The sequence below is a fragment of the Balearica regulorum genome, chromosome 3 (genome assembly GCF_011004875.1).
Source record: "Balearica regulorum gibbericeps isolate bBalReg1 chromosome 3, bBalReg1.pri, whole genome shotgun sequence".
Taxonomy (NCBI): Eukaryota; Metazoa; Chordata; class Aves; order Gruiformes; family Gruidae; genus Balearica; species Balearica regulorum.
This window is the reverse complement of record NC_046186.1, coordinates 83513494-83531038: the sequence shown is the minus strand read 5'-3', so window position 1 is coordinate 83531038 and position 17545 is coordinate 83513494. Positions and strand designations below refer to the sequence as shown.

General features: G+C 36.6%; 1 protein-coding gene across 4 annotated transcripts in view; it reads left to right on the top strand.

The window, feature by feature from the left end:
• The window catches only part of LYST (lysosomal trafficking regulator), an 86678-nt gene that overhangs the window by 36549 nt on the left and 32584 nt on the right, over positions 1-17545 (top strand). For all 4 annotated transcript variants that reach the window (XM_075748740.1, XM_075748738.1, XM_075748739.1 and 1 more), the window contains exons 12-23: positions 62-485; positions 1739-1883; positions 2690-2863; positions 4502-4662; positions 6606-6796; positions 8339-8584; positions 9643-9816; positions 10352-10501; positions 11116-11253; positions 13002-13200; positions 14457-14588; positions 16898-17534. In XM_075748740.1, coding sequence (XP_075604855.1) covers positions 62-485; positions 1739-1883; positions 2690-2863; positions 4502-4662; positions 6606-6796; positions 8339-8584; positions 9643-9816; positions 10352-10501; positions 11116-11253; positions 13002-13200; positions 14457-14588; positions 16898-17534 — 2771 coding nt within the window. The remainder of the gene's footprint in view (positions 1-61; positions 486-1738; positions 1884-2689; positions 2864-4501; positions 4663-6605; positions 6797-8338; positions 8585-9642; positions 9817-10351; positions 10502-11115; positions 11254-13001; positions 13201-14456; positions 14589-16897; positions 17535-17545) is intronic.

Here is a 17545-nt window from a genome sequence, read left to right as displayed (position 1 = left end):
GGCTACGTGGTATAAATAGTTTGTTGGTTTTTTCCTCATTTGTTTGGTTTATCTCTTCTAGGAGATACTACTCAAGGGTGTACTGAAGATTATAGAAACTAGTACTTATATGAACCCATTACAGTACCTTGCCTTCCCTTTGCTACACGGCACAAATTTGAGTAGTAGTTCTTCACAAAAATCTGCTAGCACTTCCAACAGCAAAACTGCTGGACTATTAAAAAGAGCAAAACTTTCACAGAGTAAGAAAGAGGCAGATGGCGAAAATTTGAGTCACCAGCTCCTTTCTTCTTGGCATGTAGCCCCAATTCACTTGCCTTTAGTAGGACAAAACTGTTGGCCACACATGTCCGAAGGCTTCAGTGTCTCACTGTGGTTTCGTCTGGAGTATGCTCATGAAACAGAAATTTCAACAGAAAAGGGGAAAAAAGTCAAGAGAAGAAGCAGACTGGTAGCTGTAAGAGAGAACAGCTTTGACAGCACAGGTGAGTATGTAGTATTTCCTGTTCCTGTTTAGGTAGCACTGAAGAATTCTGGTTACAAGTGTTACTAATTGATGTGCCATATACAAAAGGTTGATTTTTTTTTTCTTGTGATGGGTATTAAACAGAAGTGGGTAGTCTTTCTGATTTTTCTTTGAGCACTGTATCATATACTTAAAGATAAAACATTTCCAGCCTTAGTCCTTAAGTTAATTAATGCCTGCTTCCTTAGAAATTTAGTATTCTCATTGAATTTATAACTTCAGTAAAATGTCTTTATGCTACTTCATATTATGCTGAAGAAAATATTAAATGCTGCAGCTGAAAGGTCATGGGGGAAAAAGACCGCGCTCACATTTATTTGGTCTCATGTATTGATGAAGCAAGTGGCTTTTATGTTCTTTCTCTTTAATAGAGCGCTACTAAATCTTTATGATTTAGGATTTAAATATTGGAACTTGTAGCTAAAAGATGCTCTGAATCCATCAAGTCAGAGCCTGAGGCTGATTCAGTATAAATCCTCCAACTTTCCTTGTGTGTCTGCCAATGTCAATAGCTGTACATTTCTCTGTTTATACTTCTGTAGAGACCCACATGCTCCCAACTCTTTTGAGCAGAATATTTTGGATTCTAATTTGCGTGAGGAAAAATCCCTTAAGTTATTTAAAATGCCTCCCAGTCACAACACTTGGAATACATTTTACTGTACTTTTTTTTTTTACTGTGTTTGAATAAAAGAGGGGGAAACCCAACCCTGAATCTTGGCACTCACTAGAGCTGCTTTTGTTAGAAGGTCTGTGCTTTTGCTTGGTAGAGTGAACTGAAAATATTGAATGTAAGATCACGTTTAAAGGAAAGTATGATTTGTGAAGAAAAATCTGGAGATTTCTTGGTACACACTAAGACATAGGAATGTAGTATGATATGGCATGTCAAAAGCATCTTTGAATTAGAATGTATTCATGCTTAGTGGGATTACCTGATTACAAACACGTGAAGTGCTAAGTTAATGTTAAGCGCCTCTGTTTCAGTATGAGACATAGGTCTCTGAAGAATCACACATCAGTCAGCCTACTTTAAAAACAAACAAACAAAAACCAAAACAAAAAAACTAAACACCAAAATAAAACCTCAACTAAACAAAGAACAATTCTCTTCAGTATCTGAACTATTTCTTTTCACACTTGATAGCTGGTAGGACAGGCGTTGTTGTTGTATTGTGTTGTAATTGTGTATAAACATTTTTATATTTCTAGAAGAAACAAAGTCTATAGGAATGGAATACCTAAGCCTGGGAGAGAAACTTGTTGAAGATGGCTGTATTCATATAGTTTCACTGGGTTCCAAAGCATTGATGATACAAGTCTGGGCGGACTTGAACACTGGAGCATTCATATTTCGGTATGGCGCATTAGTCCAAAAGCAGTCTTGTGAACATATGTATTGTTACTTCTAGTAGCGGCTTGCAGATAATACTGGTGGAGAGTAGAGAATTAATTTCTATAGGAGAGTCATCTTGCACACTGATGGCAACATCAAGTAAGTTTATTGCATACAGATCTACAGGATTACTTGCTTAAAATGTTAGTCTGTGATCTTGCATGTTTCATGTAGTCATGTATAAATAATTGCTCAAAGTAAGATGCGAGATCAGTCATAAACATAATTGCAATGCAAGGTAGCAATTCAAGTATTAATGAAATGAAACAACAAATGCATGAAGATAAGCAAAAGCTTTTGTAGCTGTAGGCTTTCGCACCTACAGGTGTGAAAATTGCTGTTACTTAATACTTTAATCTTCTGAACACACTTTAGCCCTAATTTAGTTCTCATAAGTAAAGTATTCTTAAAATGGGCCTATAGCTGCAACTTCAGAACACTATTTCACAGCATTCAAAGCACCTGGATTTTTTCAGTAAACTGAACTTAACTTCTCTGTAAAATAGAGATAATATCCTTATCTTAAATGTAAGCAGGTTAATGCAAACAAGTTAAATAACTAAGTTGAAACAGTAATGTGAGGGATTTCCCTAGCTTATGTTGAGCACTCTAAATATAGCATTGTGATCAAAAAAATTACCTGTGAAAGTGAAAGAATGCAATCTCAAGGTAACTGAGGCCAAAAAATTGTGGATTTTGGGCTTAAAAGTGCAAATTTAAAAACACGCACACAAATACTTGTTCTTCCTTTTCTGTTGTTTTCATAGTATGTGTATGGATCCAAATGATGAGATGAAAGCTGGTCTGCTGGCACAGGCTGAATCTCCAGAGAATGTGTTCCTTGTGGGCAGGTGGCAGCATTTGGCAATAACATATCTGCAGCAGCCAGAAGGCAAGAAAAATATCCATGGAAAACTGTTGCTGTGGGTTTCTGGTCAGAGGTAAAGTATATGTTGGTTGCACTTAGATATTTATCTTCTTAAAAAGATGTTCTCTGGTAGGGAAACTTCTGCACTATTTTGGTGTCAAGCTGAAATTACAGTTGAGTAGTCTTCTAGAGGGAGAAGGGTGTCTTACACTGTTAGGAATTCCCTAGAAGTATCTGGAATGGTCTTGATTTGCTTTGAGAAACTTCTGTTTGTACTGTGGACCAGTGCAGACATCAATGTTTTTCTTCATCGTCAGTAAGTGAAGGAGGTAAGTAGATTTTGAGTAAGATCCAAAAAAGCTATAGCATGAAGTTAGCAGTAGGCATAATGTCTCTGGTTAGTTAAGAATCCAAATTAAAGAGGTATAGTTCAGGTACTGGCAATATTGTTGAAAGTAGGAATGAAGAGGAGATAGAAGGCAGTAACTTCGCTCCACTGAGAGAAATGGAGAAAAAAAATATTTCAGACGAGATCTGAACTGGCAGTGGGAAGTACTGCTTTTTCCACTGAAAACTTAAGGTCCGTGCTCCTGAATGAGGTATCTGATGCTAGGTTGGGTGGGCCTGTGCCTGCATGAAATATTCACTGGTTAGAGAAAAAGGAATTTATTAAATATCACAGTTTCTATCCTTTCTACCTAAAATCCAGAATAGGAAGACTTTTTTTTGTATCTTCAATACGAAACCAAGGGGTCAAAATGCTACGTTGTAAAACAATGGGATAGAGCACAAAAATTCCCCTAGAATTTGATCAGTAAACAAACATTAAAGACATTCTTAAAACTGTATCTAGGAAAAAAGCTGTTGCAGTTTTACTTCTGTAGTTAAACCTGGAATTGTAAAGTATACTACTTGTTTCACTTTGTTTTGAAACTACATGGAGTTAATTCTTAAGCAACTTGATTTCTTCCCCCACGTTGTTCAGTCTGTGCGTGCTGATATGCAATAAAGTCCAAATATGGAGATAGAGGGGAAACTAAAAATACTAAAATGCTCTGCACATGTGCAGTTAATGAGGCTCCATTATATACAGAGTTAGTTGCCAATTTGCTAATAGTTAGGTTCTTCCAGGAAGCTTCAGATGACCTTTACAGTCCAATTGGTCTGCTTGTGTAAATGCACATAAGGTTAATGGGATGCTTTCTGAAAGCATCAGGCTTATTGCCTGTGGCTGTACAGCACGCTAGCTCTGACAATATTCCTTGGTATTCGTAAATCCTCAACATGGTGTTTTCCAGCATATGTGAACCACAGTTTGTCATGAGCATTAGCATATTGAAAGGCCTCTGACTTTTCAGGAATAGTAGAAATTCTTGAAAAATTGTGATATTTTTAGAGTGTTTATAATATACAGTTTCTTCTTTGAGGTCAGAGGGAGAGAGGAAGGAATTTCAGATCTAGGAAATCTTGACTGTATGCAACCCTGGTTGAAATTCTCTTCCTCTGTTCTGTGCAGTATTTGAATACATACATCATTATGTAGCTGAGTTTTAAGTTGCCTAGAAGTTGAAAATGGCTTTAGTAATTTAATGTTGATAATAGTATGGCGTATCTACTAAATATTAAAATCTATTTTAAGCCTAAGCTGAATACATTAGCAATTTTGATCACTTCTTAATATTTTAACTTGTTTCTTTACATGTATTTTTAGGAAATGTGAGATTAATTTAGATTATGCACTACCAAGGAAATCAAGCTTATCATCTGACAGTAATAAAACATTTTGTATGATTGGCCATTGTACATCATCTCAAGAAGAATTGCTTCGATTGTCGGGTAGATGGGATCTTGGAAATCTGCTTCTATTTAATGGTACTTTTGTATGCTTTTTTCTTGAATGTGTCTTCATTTCCTCTTTCCTCTCTGTTGTGGTTTAACCCCAGCAGTAACGAAGCACCAGGCAGCTGCTCGCTCCCCCTCGCCCCGCAAAGGGATGGGAGGGGAATTGAAAAACCCAAACTTGTGGGTTGAAATAAAGACAGTTTAATAGGATAACCAAGGAAGAGAATAACAGTAATAATAAGTGATGCAGAAATGCAATTGCTCACCACATGCAATAGGGGGAAAAAACCCCAACGCAATGCCCAGTCTGTTTCCAAGCAGCTATCCTGCCTCCCGGCTAGCCTTCCCAGTTATATCTGGTGCATGATGCTACATGGTAGGGAATAGCCCTTTGGCCAGTCTGGGCCAGCTGTCCTGGCTGTGTTCTCCCAGCTTCTGGTGCACCCTGCAGGGCATGAGAAGCTGAAAATACCTTTAGTTACTGTAGACACTACAACTATCTAGTAACAACTAAAAACATCAGTGAGCTATCAACACTATTCTCATCCTAAATACAAAGCACAGCACTGTACCAGCTACTAGAAAGAAAACTAACTCTATCTCAGCTGAAACCAGGACACCCTCTAAGGTCAAAGGCTTAATTTGATTATTTTTTTAACATGCCATGCTGTTGCAGTAAAAGCAATTATACATTATTTACCATCATAATATATCAGGGAGAAAGTAGGCAAATATTTCAGTATTGGCTACTTCCTAATGTGTCCTTCTGGCACTATTCTCTTGCTTTCTTTAGTGCTGTAATTGGCAATTCCAGTTACTTTACTGTTTCTTTAAATTTCTTTAAAATAATACCTTGGTGTAGGAGGAGGGATGGTGGTGCTTGTTCTGTTTTTTTTTCTTAAAGCTCTCAGTCTCTCCCAGCTGGAAAATTCATTTCACTTACCTGTTTCTAAACTACTAGTTTCAAATTACTTAAAGCATATTAGAAAGTAAATAAAATTTAAACCACTAAATACTCTGAGTTAAGCATGCTTATTTCTGAAACTACTGAAGTTACTTTGGGGTTTTCATAGATGTATAGCTCTTCTCCCTCCTTGGAAAGCTTAGTCCGGGGATGTTTGCGTAGTGCTGAGGGCTGGAACCCTGCTGATAGTCATCTGGCATTTCTTCGTGTGCAGTGGCTCTGTCAGGACTACTACACAAGTGAAATCAGTTTGCCAGAGTGTGTGGTGTGTGTAGGCGTTCTGTGTGTAGATATGGTGTATTTGTGCAGGCCATAGGTGAGATGCTTATCATAAATGTAAGCTCTGCCTGGTGAATAAACATGGTCTGATTGCCCTGTGCCTACAGCCAGTGTTATTGAGGTATCCAGAGAGTACTGGATTTACTGCTATACAGTTGCCATGCACCCATACATCACAGACTTGGGTCCTTCTGGATGCTTCTTTTGAATTTGCATTCTCACAAACAGATGACCTGAGATGTGCTGTCGGGAAAGGAGAGGGAGGTTAATTTGGCCTTTTACTTCCTACATATTTTTATTTCTTCCCTGTTAGCTATAGCAAGCTTTTATTGTTGCATCCTTCTTGGTCACTCTATCCAACTCTCCATGATGTTGTAGCATGTTGTTGCTATCTGTAATCTTGCTACGCTTTGAAAACTGAGGCGGCCTGGGTAGATGACTGTTCAATTTAAAAAAAGTGTAGTTGATTATTCAGAGCTATTAGTCTTCAGTTCATGCAGATCATTCTCCTGACTTGGTTTCAGTTGCCTTTGCCACTGAACTGATCTGGCCTATGATGTGTCAGAAGTCAGTGATCTACAGTAGTTAATAGCAAGCATTGGACTCTACCGATTGTTTCTCATCAGACAGTGGTCTTCCTTGTAAAGTCTCTGATGCAGTCTCCTAGCCAATGTATGAATTTTGCTTTATTGTATACTAAAGAGTTAACAGCTTCTTTTCTGGATTTTAGGTGCAAAGATTGGACCAGAGGAAGCATTTTACTTATATACATGTGGGCCGGATTTCACATCTGTAATGCCTTGTAAATACGGCAAAACATTGACTGATTTCTCTAAGTACATAAGTAAAGAGATTCTACAATGTGAACAAATTAAGGAGCTCTTCATGGCAAAAAAGGAAGTGGATGTTGGGCCTTTAATTGTACGTAAGATGGTTCTTAATGTCTTAGAATTGATTAAGAAACTGGGAACACATTTCCTGCTGTCTCCCAAAGTGTTTCACTTCCTCAAAGCAGGCAGGAGCAAATCCATTTCTCATTAAAAACACTGCAGGGTTCTTCCCACTTATTTCAGTGGGAGTTGAACTCCACATGGGGTGGCCATTTCATCTTGCTTTAGGCTGGATTCTGACAACTTCTAAATGTTCTAGCATCTATAATACTGCATATTTAATCTGTCAGATAAGCCCGCACCTCCAAAGGCCCTAGGATGAATACATAGCTCTTTTTTCCATTAGTGTGAAGGTAGCCAAGGACAGCTTAGTTAACCTTTTAACACTAAAATTGAGAGGAGAAAGGAGGATTTGTCTGGCTTTAACAGGAAGCAAAAAACTTCATCCCAATTCTTTGAGGATTTTGAGACGGAGTAACTTTGCATCAAATTTGGCTGAAAAGTTATTTTCTAGGTGGCAGATCTTAGCTTTTTTCGTCTTTCCTGACTGAAACAGCCATGCCAGATGCATATGTAAGTATAGTTACACTAGAAAAAGAATACAATAAAACTTTTATCAGTAAAGCCTGCTATATTTGAGGATTTTTTTTCCATGCACTGGTAATCCCTGCTGTAACAATTGTTTCCACTAGAGGGATTTTTCTGATCTTGTTCTACAGCAGGCCTGTATGTGTAGGTAAAGGGTCTGGATGTAATCTTTGTAAACAATGCGTATTGAATTTTGAGTAGGTTAAGAAGGAATGGAATAAGTAAAAGCCTAACAAATCAGTCATGCAACTTCTAAGCTTATTTTGCCTTACAAAACTCAAAGTAACTGGAGAGAAGAACTGTATGTTCAAGTGACAAATTAACCTCAGCACTTTTGCATGGAATGCAAGTGTCTTAAATGTAATTATTTCTTTATTTTAAATAACGGCCCAAATATGATCACTTTACATTTTCTGTGAAAATGAGTCAGTTACTTCCCATAGGAGCTTTGGTTTTGGTCTAAGTCTCTTCATGAGTAATGAAGCTTCTATTGAGATCCTCTTATGGCAGAGCTGGTTAAAAGATAGAGTTAAAATTGGAGAAATTTTTAAAAATAGCAGAAAACTTTCTATTTTGGACTTGCCACCTTAGAAGGGAAACAATTTTCCCAGTACCTTTGTACGCTCATTTTCTTTTCAATTTGTCAGTAACCGTGTTTATATGCAAAATAGTTGTAATTCTTCTTCAGGTGATAAGAGGGGCATCCTTGGTGGAATTTTTTTGTGCTTTCTTAACTTTCTGTGCTGTAGCTACTGCATATATTTGCTAAAATTTAGGAATCCTGTTGCATTTTAGTGCACGTGCATCCATGTGAAACTTAAGAGCATGCTAGTAGTAAAATAGAAATGAACTGCCAAAGTTGCTGGTACTTGCTATTAGGTGGCTTTTCTGCGAGGCTTTTTGTGTTTTGAGGGTGGTTTGTGGGTGGTGGAGGTTTTTTGTATTAAACTGTCTTGAATAAACTTACAAACTTACCTTGTTTCAGGAGAGTCTTGCTGTTGTTTATACTACGTGCTGCCCTGGTCAGTACACCATATATGAACCTGTTATTAGACTGAAAGGGCAAGTGAAAACTGTACCTTCTCAGAGACCTTTCAGTTCAAAAGAAGTTCAGAGCAATGTATTGGACTGTCATCACCTGAAAACACTTCAGCCTGTTGAGTATAAAACTCTTCAGGGTATACTACATGAAATTGGAGGAACTGGTGCATTTGTTTTCCTGTTTGCTAGGGTAAGGGGGCTGGAGGAGGAGGGTGCATGTATGTGTTCTTCCATATGAAATTTTCCTTGGATCTTGAGTAGAAAATGACATATTCTAGCTGCCTTACTCTAGTCGGCATGGTAGTGTTCTGAATGGTGTGTGGAGAGTAACCAATGTGCATTAGACTAGAGACAGTCAGGTATTCAGACTTCTGGTAATGAAGACGCTGCCTGCTGTAATTTTTACGTTGATAGTGAAATCTGAGGAGAAAATCCTTATTCGTGTTATTGTATTACATAAATTTATTCTAAGTATATGCTGCAGCCTGCTGTAGACTCTATTTGCATCAGTAAAGCAAGTGAACAATAGATCAGCTGTCAGACAATACAGGTATATATGTGTATAACTAAGTGCAGCAGAATTAACAGGTACATAGCAAGGGAACCTGTAGGAACCGAAATTCTGTTCATGTGAGATTTTTTTCTTGTATGTTTTTAGTAAAAATACTATTTGCTTTTTCTTGGGATTCAAGAATTTTAGGAAGCAGAGTGAAGAATGGTCCATGGTCTTCGTCTGTCCAATCGCTTGTCTGTTATGGACAGAATAAAATCTTGGACGCTTTAATGTTTGACACTTCCAAACAGAGATAGTCTAGATCTTCAAGAACCTTAATTTAAAGCTTTCCGTAAACATTTAGGAAACATACTTTTCCAGGGCAAACAACAGAGTTTATTCTTATTAGCGGCTTATGTATTTCATGACCTTGTGACTTTGTAGTATAGCAAGAATTAATTGGTGTCTTCTAAATAAAACTTAAGTAGAACAGATTCCTTTTTCTTAAAAAGGAATTCTTGTAATGGGACTATTATTTTCTTAGCAGATCATAATTTACCACACTAGGAATTATCACTTCAGATATAATATCTGAATGTACACACATAAGCACAAATGAAGGTTATGGACATACCCTCAAAATCTTTAAAATAGATTTAATCCAGAAATTATGATTGAAGACCACAACAAAGTGTTTTTAAGGCTTTTCCTAAATGCTTATTTAAACTGTTTTATTAAATTTGCCTTTTCTTCAGGTTGTAGAGATTAGCAGCTGTGAAGACACTCAAGCTTTAGCACTACAACTTATACTGTCTTTAACGAAATACAATCAACAGAGAATACAGGAGATGGACAATTGTAATGGTTATTCTATGATTCATCGAGTGTTGATCAAACCAAAATGCATTGTTGGATTTTGTATGCTGAAGGTAGAGTGCTCTTTAAGCCTGATATTTTGATCAATGTTAGCACAATTTTAGAAACTTCTCTGTGATTTTAATTGAAGCTGTGTTCACAAAGGCAGAAGAGTGATTTGGAGCAAGTTTGACCTAGGAGTGTTTTGCCTTGAACTAGAAACTCCTGATAGGTAAGGGGAGAAAAAGGAAGCATTGAAAGACCTTGATTTCAGTGGAGATGAGAGGGGTTGAGGAGGTGGAAAGCAACTTTGTCTTTTGAGAGCAAAGATCTTAAAGTAAACTTAAACTTGTAAGCAATTAGTAAAAATATGAGCGCACTTCAAAAAAACTTTGAAAATATTTTCTACTGGTATTCTAAGAATGAAGCCTCTTAAATGCCTTCAGTGGGGTTACTGAACTCAGTTAACCATCTTCAAAGTTGACCAGACAGGTATTTGCCTTTCCTATTAAGAGTTTGATGTTTCTCTAAAGATTTTTTTTATAAATTAGATAGGACAACTGTACTGCTTTGCTTATGATATTAAAAGAAAATTTCCCACTCTTTAAGACTCTCCTCGAAGGATGCTGCAGTGATGAGATTCTCTATATAAATGAAAATGGTCAATTCATGCTTGACACAGATTCTACTGCAGTTATCCAAGATGTTCAGTTGTTAGAAAAGCTGCTGCTTGACTGGAAGATATGGTCTAAAGCAAAGGTAATTACTTTCATTTTTGAAATATTTTAAGTCTAAAAATCAATATTTAAAAAAAAAAATCACAATGAGGTATTACGAGGCCTGAAATTACTATTTCCAGTTAGATGTCGGTAATTACTAACACTTTCTAAAATTAATGGTCCTTATTTTTCTTTGAATAGTTGGTAGTAGCATCAAGCTGCCATTATCAATGATAATGATGTCATTAGTGTATTAAATTCTGTAAATGTAATATATGTAAATGACTTGTTAGTTGGATGGATTAATTTTTTAGGGAAAATTAAGACTGAGGAAGACCTCCTTCCCTCTGGAGTTACACTGTTGAAAATAACCATCCACTGTTAATATAGCAAAGAATATACAAAACTAGTTTTAGACAAGTAGTAATTATTTTGTAGCTTAATCGTTAAAATATGCTTAATTTTGTATGAGCATATCTTTTTCGGATAGTTTCTAGTTCTGACCTGACCATCTACAATCAGGTAGTCTTTTTATTAAGTGCAAAGCTAACTTGACTTGATTATGTTGCCATACTGTTTGTTTTTTTTATTTTCAGTGTGTAGACTCAGAAACACGTTTCTGAAGCCATATTCCTGATCTGTTTTGTTTTTCAGCAAGGTGTTTGGGAAACTCTGTTAGCAGCTCTAGAAATCCTTATCAGAGCTAACCATCACCAACAGATGTTTAACATTAAACAGCTATTGAAAGCTCAAGTGGTCCATCACTTCCTGTTAACTTGTCAGGTGCTGCAGGTACTTTCACTCTGAAATCTACTTTGTGCTTGGCAAATCCTCGGTTTTCCTTGCAGGGCAGGGAGGAAACCAAATGATATGCTGTAAAAAAAAACCCTCCTTCAGTAGACTCTGTCCTCTGTGCTTCCAGACCCCTTTCATCTTTTTCAACAGGCATTGTTGCTGTAAACTGATACAGTTCCCTACTGGCTGCTCTATTGACTGCTGGACAGAGGGGCAAGAGATTTTAACCATCTGGTACTGTTTGAAAACTTAGGCACTAGGTTACTTGCACAATCCATACATGAGTAGGAGCTGAAATGAACTGTGAGTCGTTTATAAAGACCTCAGATGTTTCTTACTAGTACAAGTCGTCATTACTGAAAAACATAGATATTGTGCAAGCAGCACAAACTCTGTCCTGTGTCTCAGCAGAGCTAATGGGACAACCAGTCTGATTCTGAGCACTCCGCTCAATTTTGACCCAGTAGTAGATTCTTCCATGGCGTGGAGATAGCTGTTCTGAAAAGGATTTTGGGGAGTGCTTCAGCCCTTTGACAGACACTTCTTAGGAACATGATTTTGAAATGGTTTCCTGCTTATAGTACCTATGTGTTTGTGAAAATATATATTGTAAACCTTTTTTCTACACTGTATTTTCTATTTTACATGCTGTTTTTATTCTGAGTTTCTTGTTCTTACACATGAAATGCATTTACTGTTTTTTCCCTCTTTTAATGATTTTTTTTAAAGGTCTTAATTTTCATTGCTGTGAATTTTGAATGTCTTCATTGTTTGGGTTTCCCTACTTTTGGAACATGTTAGCAGTATAGTTATTTCTTAAAATTGTACATTAATGTAAATGCCTAGATACAGAACATTGCATAGTATTTTCCCTGTATTTTGCACATGAGTACAAACACTAATATATGTGACTGTCAGGGGAAAAAGTAATTTTTTAGTTAAAAAGACCTTTCAAATTGGCCAACAATGATTTGGCAGTTTGGGGGGAATGATGGAATGGAAGACAAAACTATATAAACTGTTCTCTTAAAATGAAGTTAAATGAGGTTTTTTATCTTTTCGTACAGCAGTCTCAGTTAAGTGTTTGGGAACAAAAAAGAGGTGAACATGAGAAGTTAGAAATAAGTTAATCACCTTACAGGGAGGTTTCCCACAAGTTTCTTGAAGTCGTGTTCTAAAAGCGTTCTTCAGTTATTAGATTTTTTTAAATAGCCATTGTCAAACTATATAGAATGCTTGATCAAGCAGAAATTATAATTATCAATTGAATCTCAAATGTAATGTTTATTAAAATGGCCATTGAAGTGGAAATGTAGAAGACCCAGCGTAGCACTGTTCAGAAAGTTGTTAATATGTTTGCAATGTTAGTATCAGCGACTATTTTAATTTCTCTACAAATACGTAATACAATGCCAGTAAACTACACTTTCAATGGTGATTCGTGTCCTAAGGCTCCAGCATTTCAAGTCAGAATAGTATAGTATGCAAAAGATGTTAATTTTCTAAAAATAAACTTGCGTAACATCTGCAATATTTTGTTTGTGTCTCAATTTTGAGTGTGCTGGACTTGGGTAACATTGAGTTGGTACAGTAGCTCCTCTCAAATTGAAGAATACAGGCTTTAGAAGTAAAGCTTTTTTTCTTGTCTGTTCTACTACAGCATGACAATTTAAAAAAAAAAAAGACAAATTCTGTCAAATTAAAAATACAAACAACTTACAATTGTACTGTTTTTTCCTTTCTAGGAGCATAAAGAAGGGTACCTTGCATCCCTGCCTCGGGAGGTTTGCAGGTCATTTGTGAAAATAATTGAAGAAGTACTTGGATCTCCCCCAGACCTGGAATTGCTGACACTGGTCTTCAATTTCCTCTTAGCAGTTCACCCTCCCACGAATACATATGTCTGTCACAATCCTACGAATTTCTACTTTTCCCTGCACATAGGTAGATATGTCACATTTAACTAGAAATAAACAATAAGATAAAAGTGTAGTCATAAATTAATATCTTAAAAAAAATTCTTTCACTCCCATAAATTACTATTCTATTAATATATTCTTTGCTATATTGTAATAACTATATATAAAAAATTACTGAGCTATTGGGACTTAGTAAAATAAAAGTAGTTTACAGTGTTGAGAGACATAGTTAGACTTTGCTTGACTTGGAGAGCTTTCTTTTGCCTACAGCCATAGATAATCTCTCTGGTGGTGATGTCTAACTTACTTTAAAGCTTGATGCTGCTAAATGGAATGCATAACGTCAGCTGCCTGTTTGGACACATTTGTCTGTAGGCAAATCTTAGAGAATGTCTAACTTGCCTGTAAATGAAGTTTCTTCAGAAATATGTGTATATGGTCCTGTCTCCATCTACTTTCTTGTTTCCTGCTACTGAATTCCTAGAAAAATAAAAGGTCTGAGGAGCATTTTTAGGAAATCAGTTGCACTGTAAGACATCATTGCCAGGCACCGTCAGTGCATTGCATACAAGCTACTAAAGGGACCTTTCAGTATGTGCTTTGAGGGGTGCAGATCTAGGACAACAGCTGTCTTTAGCATATCTGTACTAGAAGATTGCTTTGGAAAAATGAGTGCTATGAGCTTTAAAAATTCTTTCTTCTTTTACAAAATGAGAAACTGGTAGGTGTATAGTTCATGCTTTAATATTAGCATTGTACAACCTTAGCCATAACTTATGTAAACTGGGGAAGCATCATCCAATGTTTTCTCCTTTTGCAGATGCCTGTGTATCTCTGGTTTTAGTGATCAGTTTCAAAGGCAGTACAGTTGGTTTTGTCTGTATCTGTCATCTACTATGAATAGCTATAAAATTCTGAGTAAGAGTAGAACACGCTTTTGGATACTTTGAGCCTTATTAGCTGAACCTGTTTGAGAACAGAACAGTCACCTGATTTTGACATGGCAAAAAGTCAAAGTTATTAGTGGTTGTATGCCTGCAAGCACTATCTTTAGTTACTTTACAAAGGCATAAAGTCTTCAGTGTTCTGAAGTAAATTTTAAAGTATATCATTAAACCAAAAAACTGTTCTCAAGTGCTTTTTCTCAGATGCTCATGAGTCAAGCACTTCTTGTTAGCCTCCAATGATCAGCTTGCAATGTGACCTGGCTACTGTGAGTTTAAATATATCAAGAATGCAAACTTAAAAAGCTTTTATGTAACTTTTCCCTTTTCTTTCTAGATGGCAAAATTTTTCAGGAGAAAGTTGAATCACTTATGTATCTGAGAAATTCCAGCAGTGGTGGGAAATCAATAGAGAGTTCTGCATTTGTGATTACAACTCCAACTGGATTTACAGCTTTACCACTGGAAGGTAAAACAATGCTGGAAAAACTTCAGGACCTTAAGATACATTAAAGACACAGGGTCCTTTGGCAGATGACTAGAGTGCCTTAAAGTGTTACTTTCCCACAGACACTTCTTATAAAACTCCCCCTGCCCTTTGGAGCTTGATGCCTGAACAGCAGAGTAAGAAGGATGGAATTGAACATGCTACCTTAACTGCTCTTCATTCTCAAGTTCAGACAAATTGCCACACTGATGGCTCAGGCAATGAAGTGAACCAGATAGCTGAACAATTTCATTTGTTAAACAGACCTGTTAGAGATGTGTGAGAATGCCATAACTGGGAAATAGTTGAAATAGTGAGCCATAAGCAGCTATCTTATCTGTGCAAAAAGCATTAAGTTGATACTTTTTCTTTGTGCATAACTGTTAGCATCCATCTAAACATAGTATTAAAGTATTAGCATTTAGTTGTATTGAAGGTATATTTACTGTTCCTACATGATAGAGGATGGAAAAGTATATCTTATAAAGAACAACTTTGATACCTTGGTTATATAAATTAAAATTGAATCGTTTTCTAGAAACAATCTTCTTATATAGCACGCTAAACAAGTTGAAGTCTATAAAGATAACTGCTTTAATAGGTTTTGAATTCCTCTGCTATAGATGCTGAAATAGTGGAAGTTGTTAGTTCAAGCTAGAAGGTCTTTTCAGTTGGCATGGTGTCAGTGTGATGCTTTTTGCATCGTTATTGAATTGGATTTTTCATCATACTTTTTACAGATTTGCATAGGCAATCAACAAGTATCACATGTAAACCAAAAGCTAAAACACATAACTTATGCCTAAGCCTTTATTTAAGTTCATTGACAATGAGAAGTAAATTCTAAACAAAAAATGCATAATTTAAGCAAGTTTACTATTACATATAAAATAGGAGTTGAAACCAATTACTGTGATTTCTAATTTAGCTGCTGTGTATTTCAGATCATGTATGACAACTATATTCTGTGTATCACCAATGTAATAGCTCTTACAATTGGTGTCTCATTGCAACTTTGCTTAGGCAAAACAAATTGAGTCTTCAAGCACTACTTCAGTTGAAACAGTGTTAGTTCAAGTGTCTTCTACTAAAAGCAGGGATATGAAGAGCATACCACAGTACTAATTACATATGGAATTAGTAATTCTCCTGTAAGGATTATATATGAAATCTAATTCTTCTAAACAGAGTACTTCTTAATATCAATAGTACCAAACTCTTGTTCTTGAATAAAGATTATTCACGTATACGAGAGGAATACTCAACACAAATTTTTGTGGAAGTAGGTGTTTTGAGTGTTGTGATTCTGAATTTGAATTTCTAAACTTAGATAAAATATTTGAAACTATATGTTTCTTAGGTAACTTGCTACCTGCATGTGGGTTTCAGTTGGTTGCACTACCTGCTATTGTGTGTGCAGGCTTGGCTGTAAGGTTGTTGCAGCTATTGAGATCCTTCTGTTATCTGAAGGCCAGCTTGGTCTGGCTAGGTTTGCACATGTATGTGTAAAAGTATATATTTTAATTTTTGTTTTTTTGTTTTTAAATGAGAGATTTATATAAAATATTCCTGATGCATCATCATTGCATTAGTACTAACCAGTACATAGTTTTCAAAATACTTCTGAATGAGTAAAGGCTTCTTTTCTTAGACTAACAGAAAGCTTCCTCTCCCAGTCTGATATGCAGACTTTCCCTCTTAAAAATATGTTTTATGAAAGGCATCTGTAATGGGCTGTGAAAACTTGACTGTTTCAGGTCAAAATGTACCATATTAAATAAAATATGCAGTAATTTGTTATAAATCTGAAGTACACGTAAAGCCTTAGTGCAAAACGGTTGGAGTATAGTGTTTCAGTGTCCACTGAAACGTGTTGGCAGATTGGACCTCTTACACAAGAGCTCCAAGTAGAGCAACCTGCTGTATTTGACCCTGCTTTGAGCAAGGAGGTTGGGCTAGATGATCACCAGAAGTGCCTTCCACCCTTTATGATTCTGTACAAAATCCTGCTGAGAGGATCATAATGAAAATCCAGAAACTCCAGTACTTATATAAAATTTTGCATTTGATGTATCGTTCAGGTTTGTTTGACTTGCTAAATATATGGCTATGTAATAGTTGACTATTTCTACTTGATTGGCCAAATCTGAGCTATGCCAGGTGTTGAATCAGTTTTGCCACATAAAATTAGCTTGGGCCATCACTGTGTTAAATGTATGTAGAGTGTAACACTAAGGGAAAAGCCTGTTTCTAGTGCAAAAGACATGCTAAAGATATCCTTATTTCTCTAGAGGACAGTTCCAGGACTAGTGTACAGCAGAAGATAAGCACTGAGGCACCTAAAAGGCTTTGCAGAAGCTTACCAGCATCTCCTACTTCCTCACCTCAAGTTCATCGAAAAAGACTAACTGAAAGAATGGGAAGGAGCATTGATGACCTGCAGATTATTGGCAAGTGCGACTACATTGATCTCCAGGGTAGAATTGGTTTTGTAGGAAGTTCTGAAACTGTAAAGAGAGTACAAGAAGAACTCTTTCTTAGCAGCTGTGAGTCTGCAAAGACAGTTTGTGACTCAGAGTTAACATCTGCTGAAACATTTGAAGATATTGAAAAAGAGGAAGAGTTATCTGAAAATGCATTTGAAAGTAAAGAAGCAGATGCAGATCTGAAATGTAATGAAGGTGGTGGTGCTGCAGCTGAGCCATCGCTACATCGTCCAGACAATCTGAAAGGACTGCCCTCACTTCAGAAGAGTCAGAGTAATTTTGCAGGGTTGGGCTTAGCATTTTCTGTTCATGGAGGATCATCAGCCATTGGTCGCTGGCCAAGCTTTGCTGACAAGAGTGTACTTCCTGAAGACTGGGAGAGTCTTGCTTTTTCTTCAGCTAATGAGAATACCCAAAAAACATCTGAAAGCCCTGATGATAGGTAAGCAGATA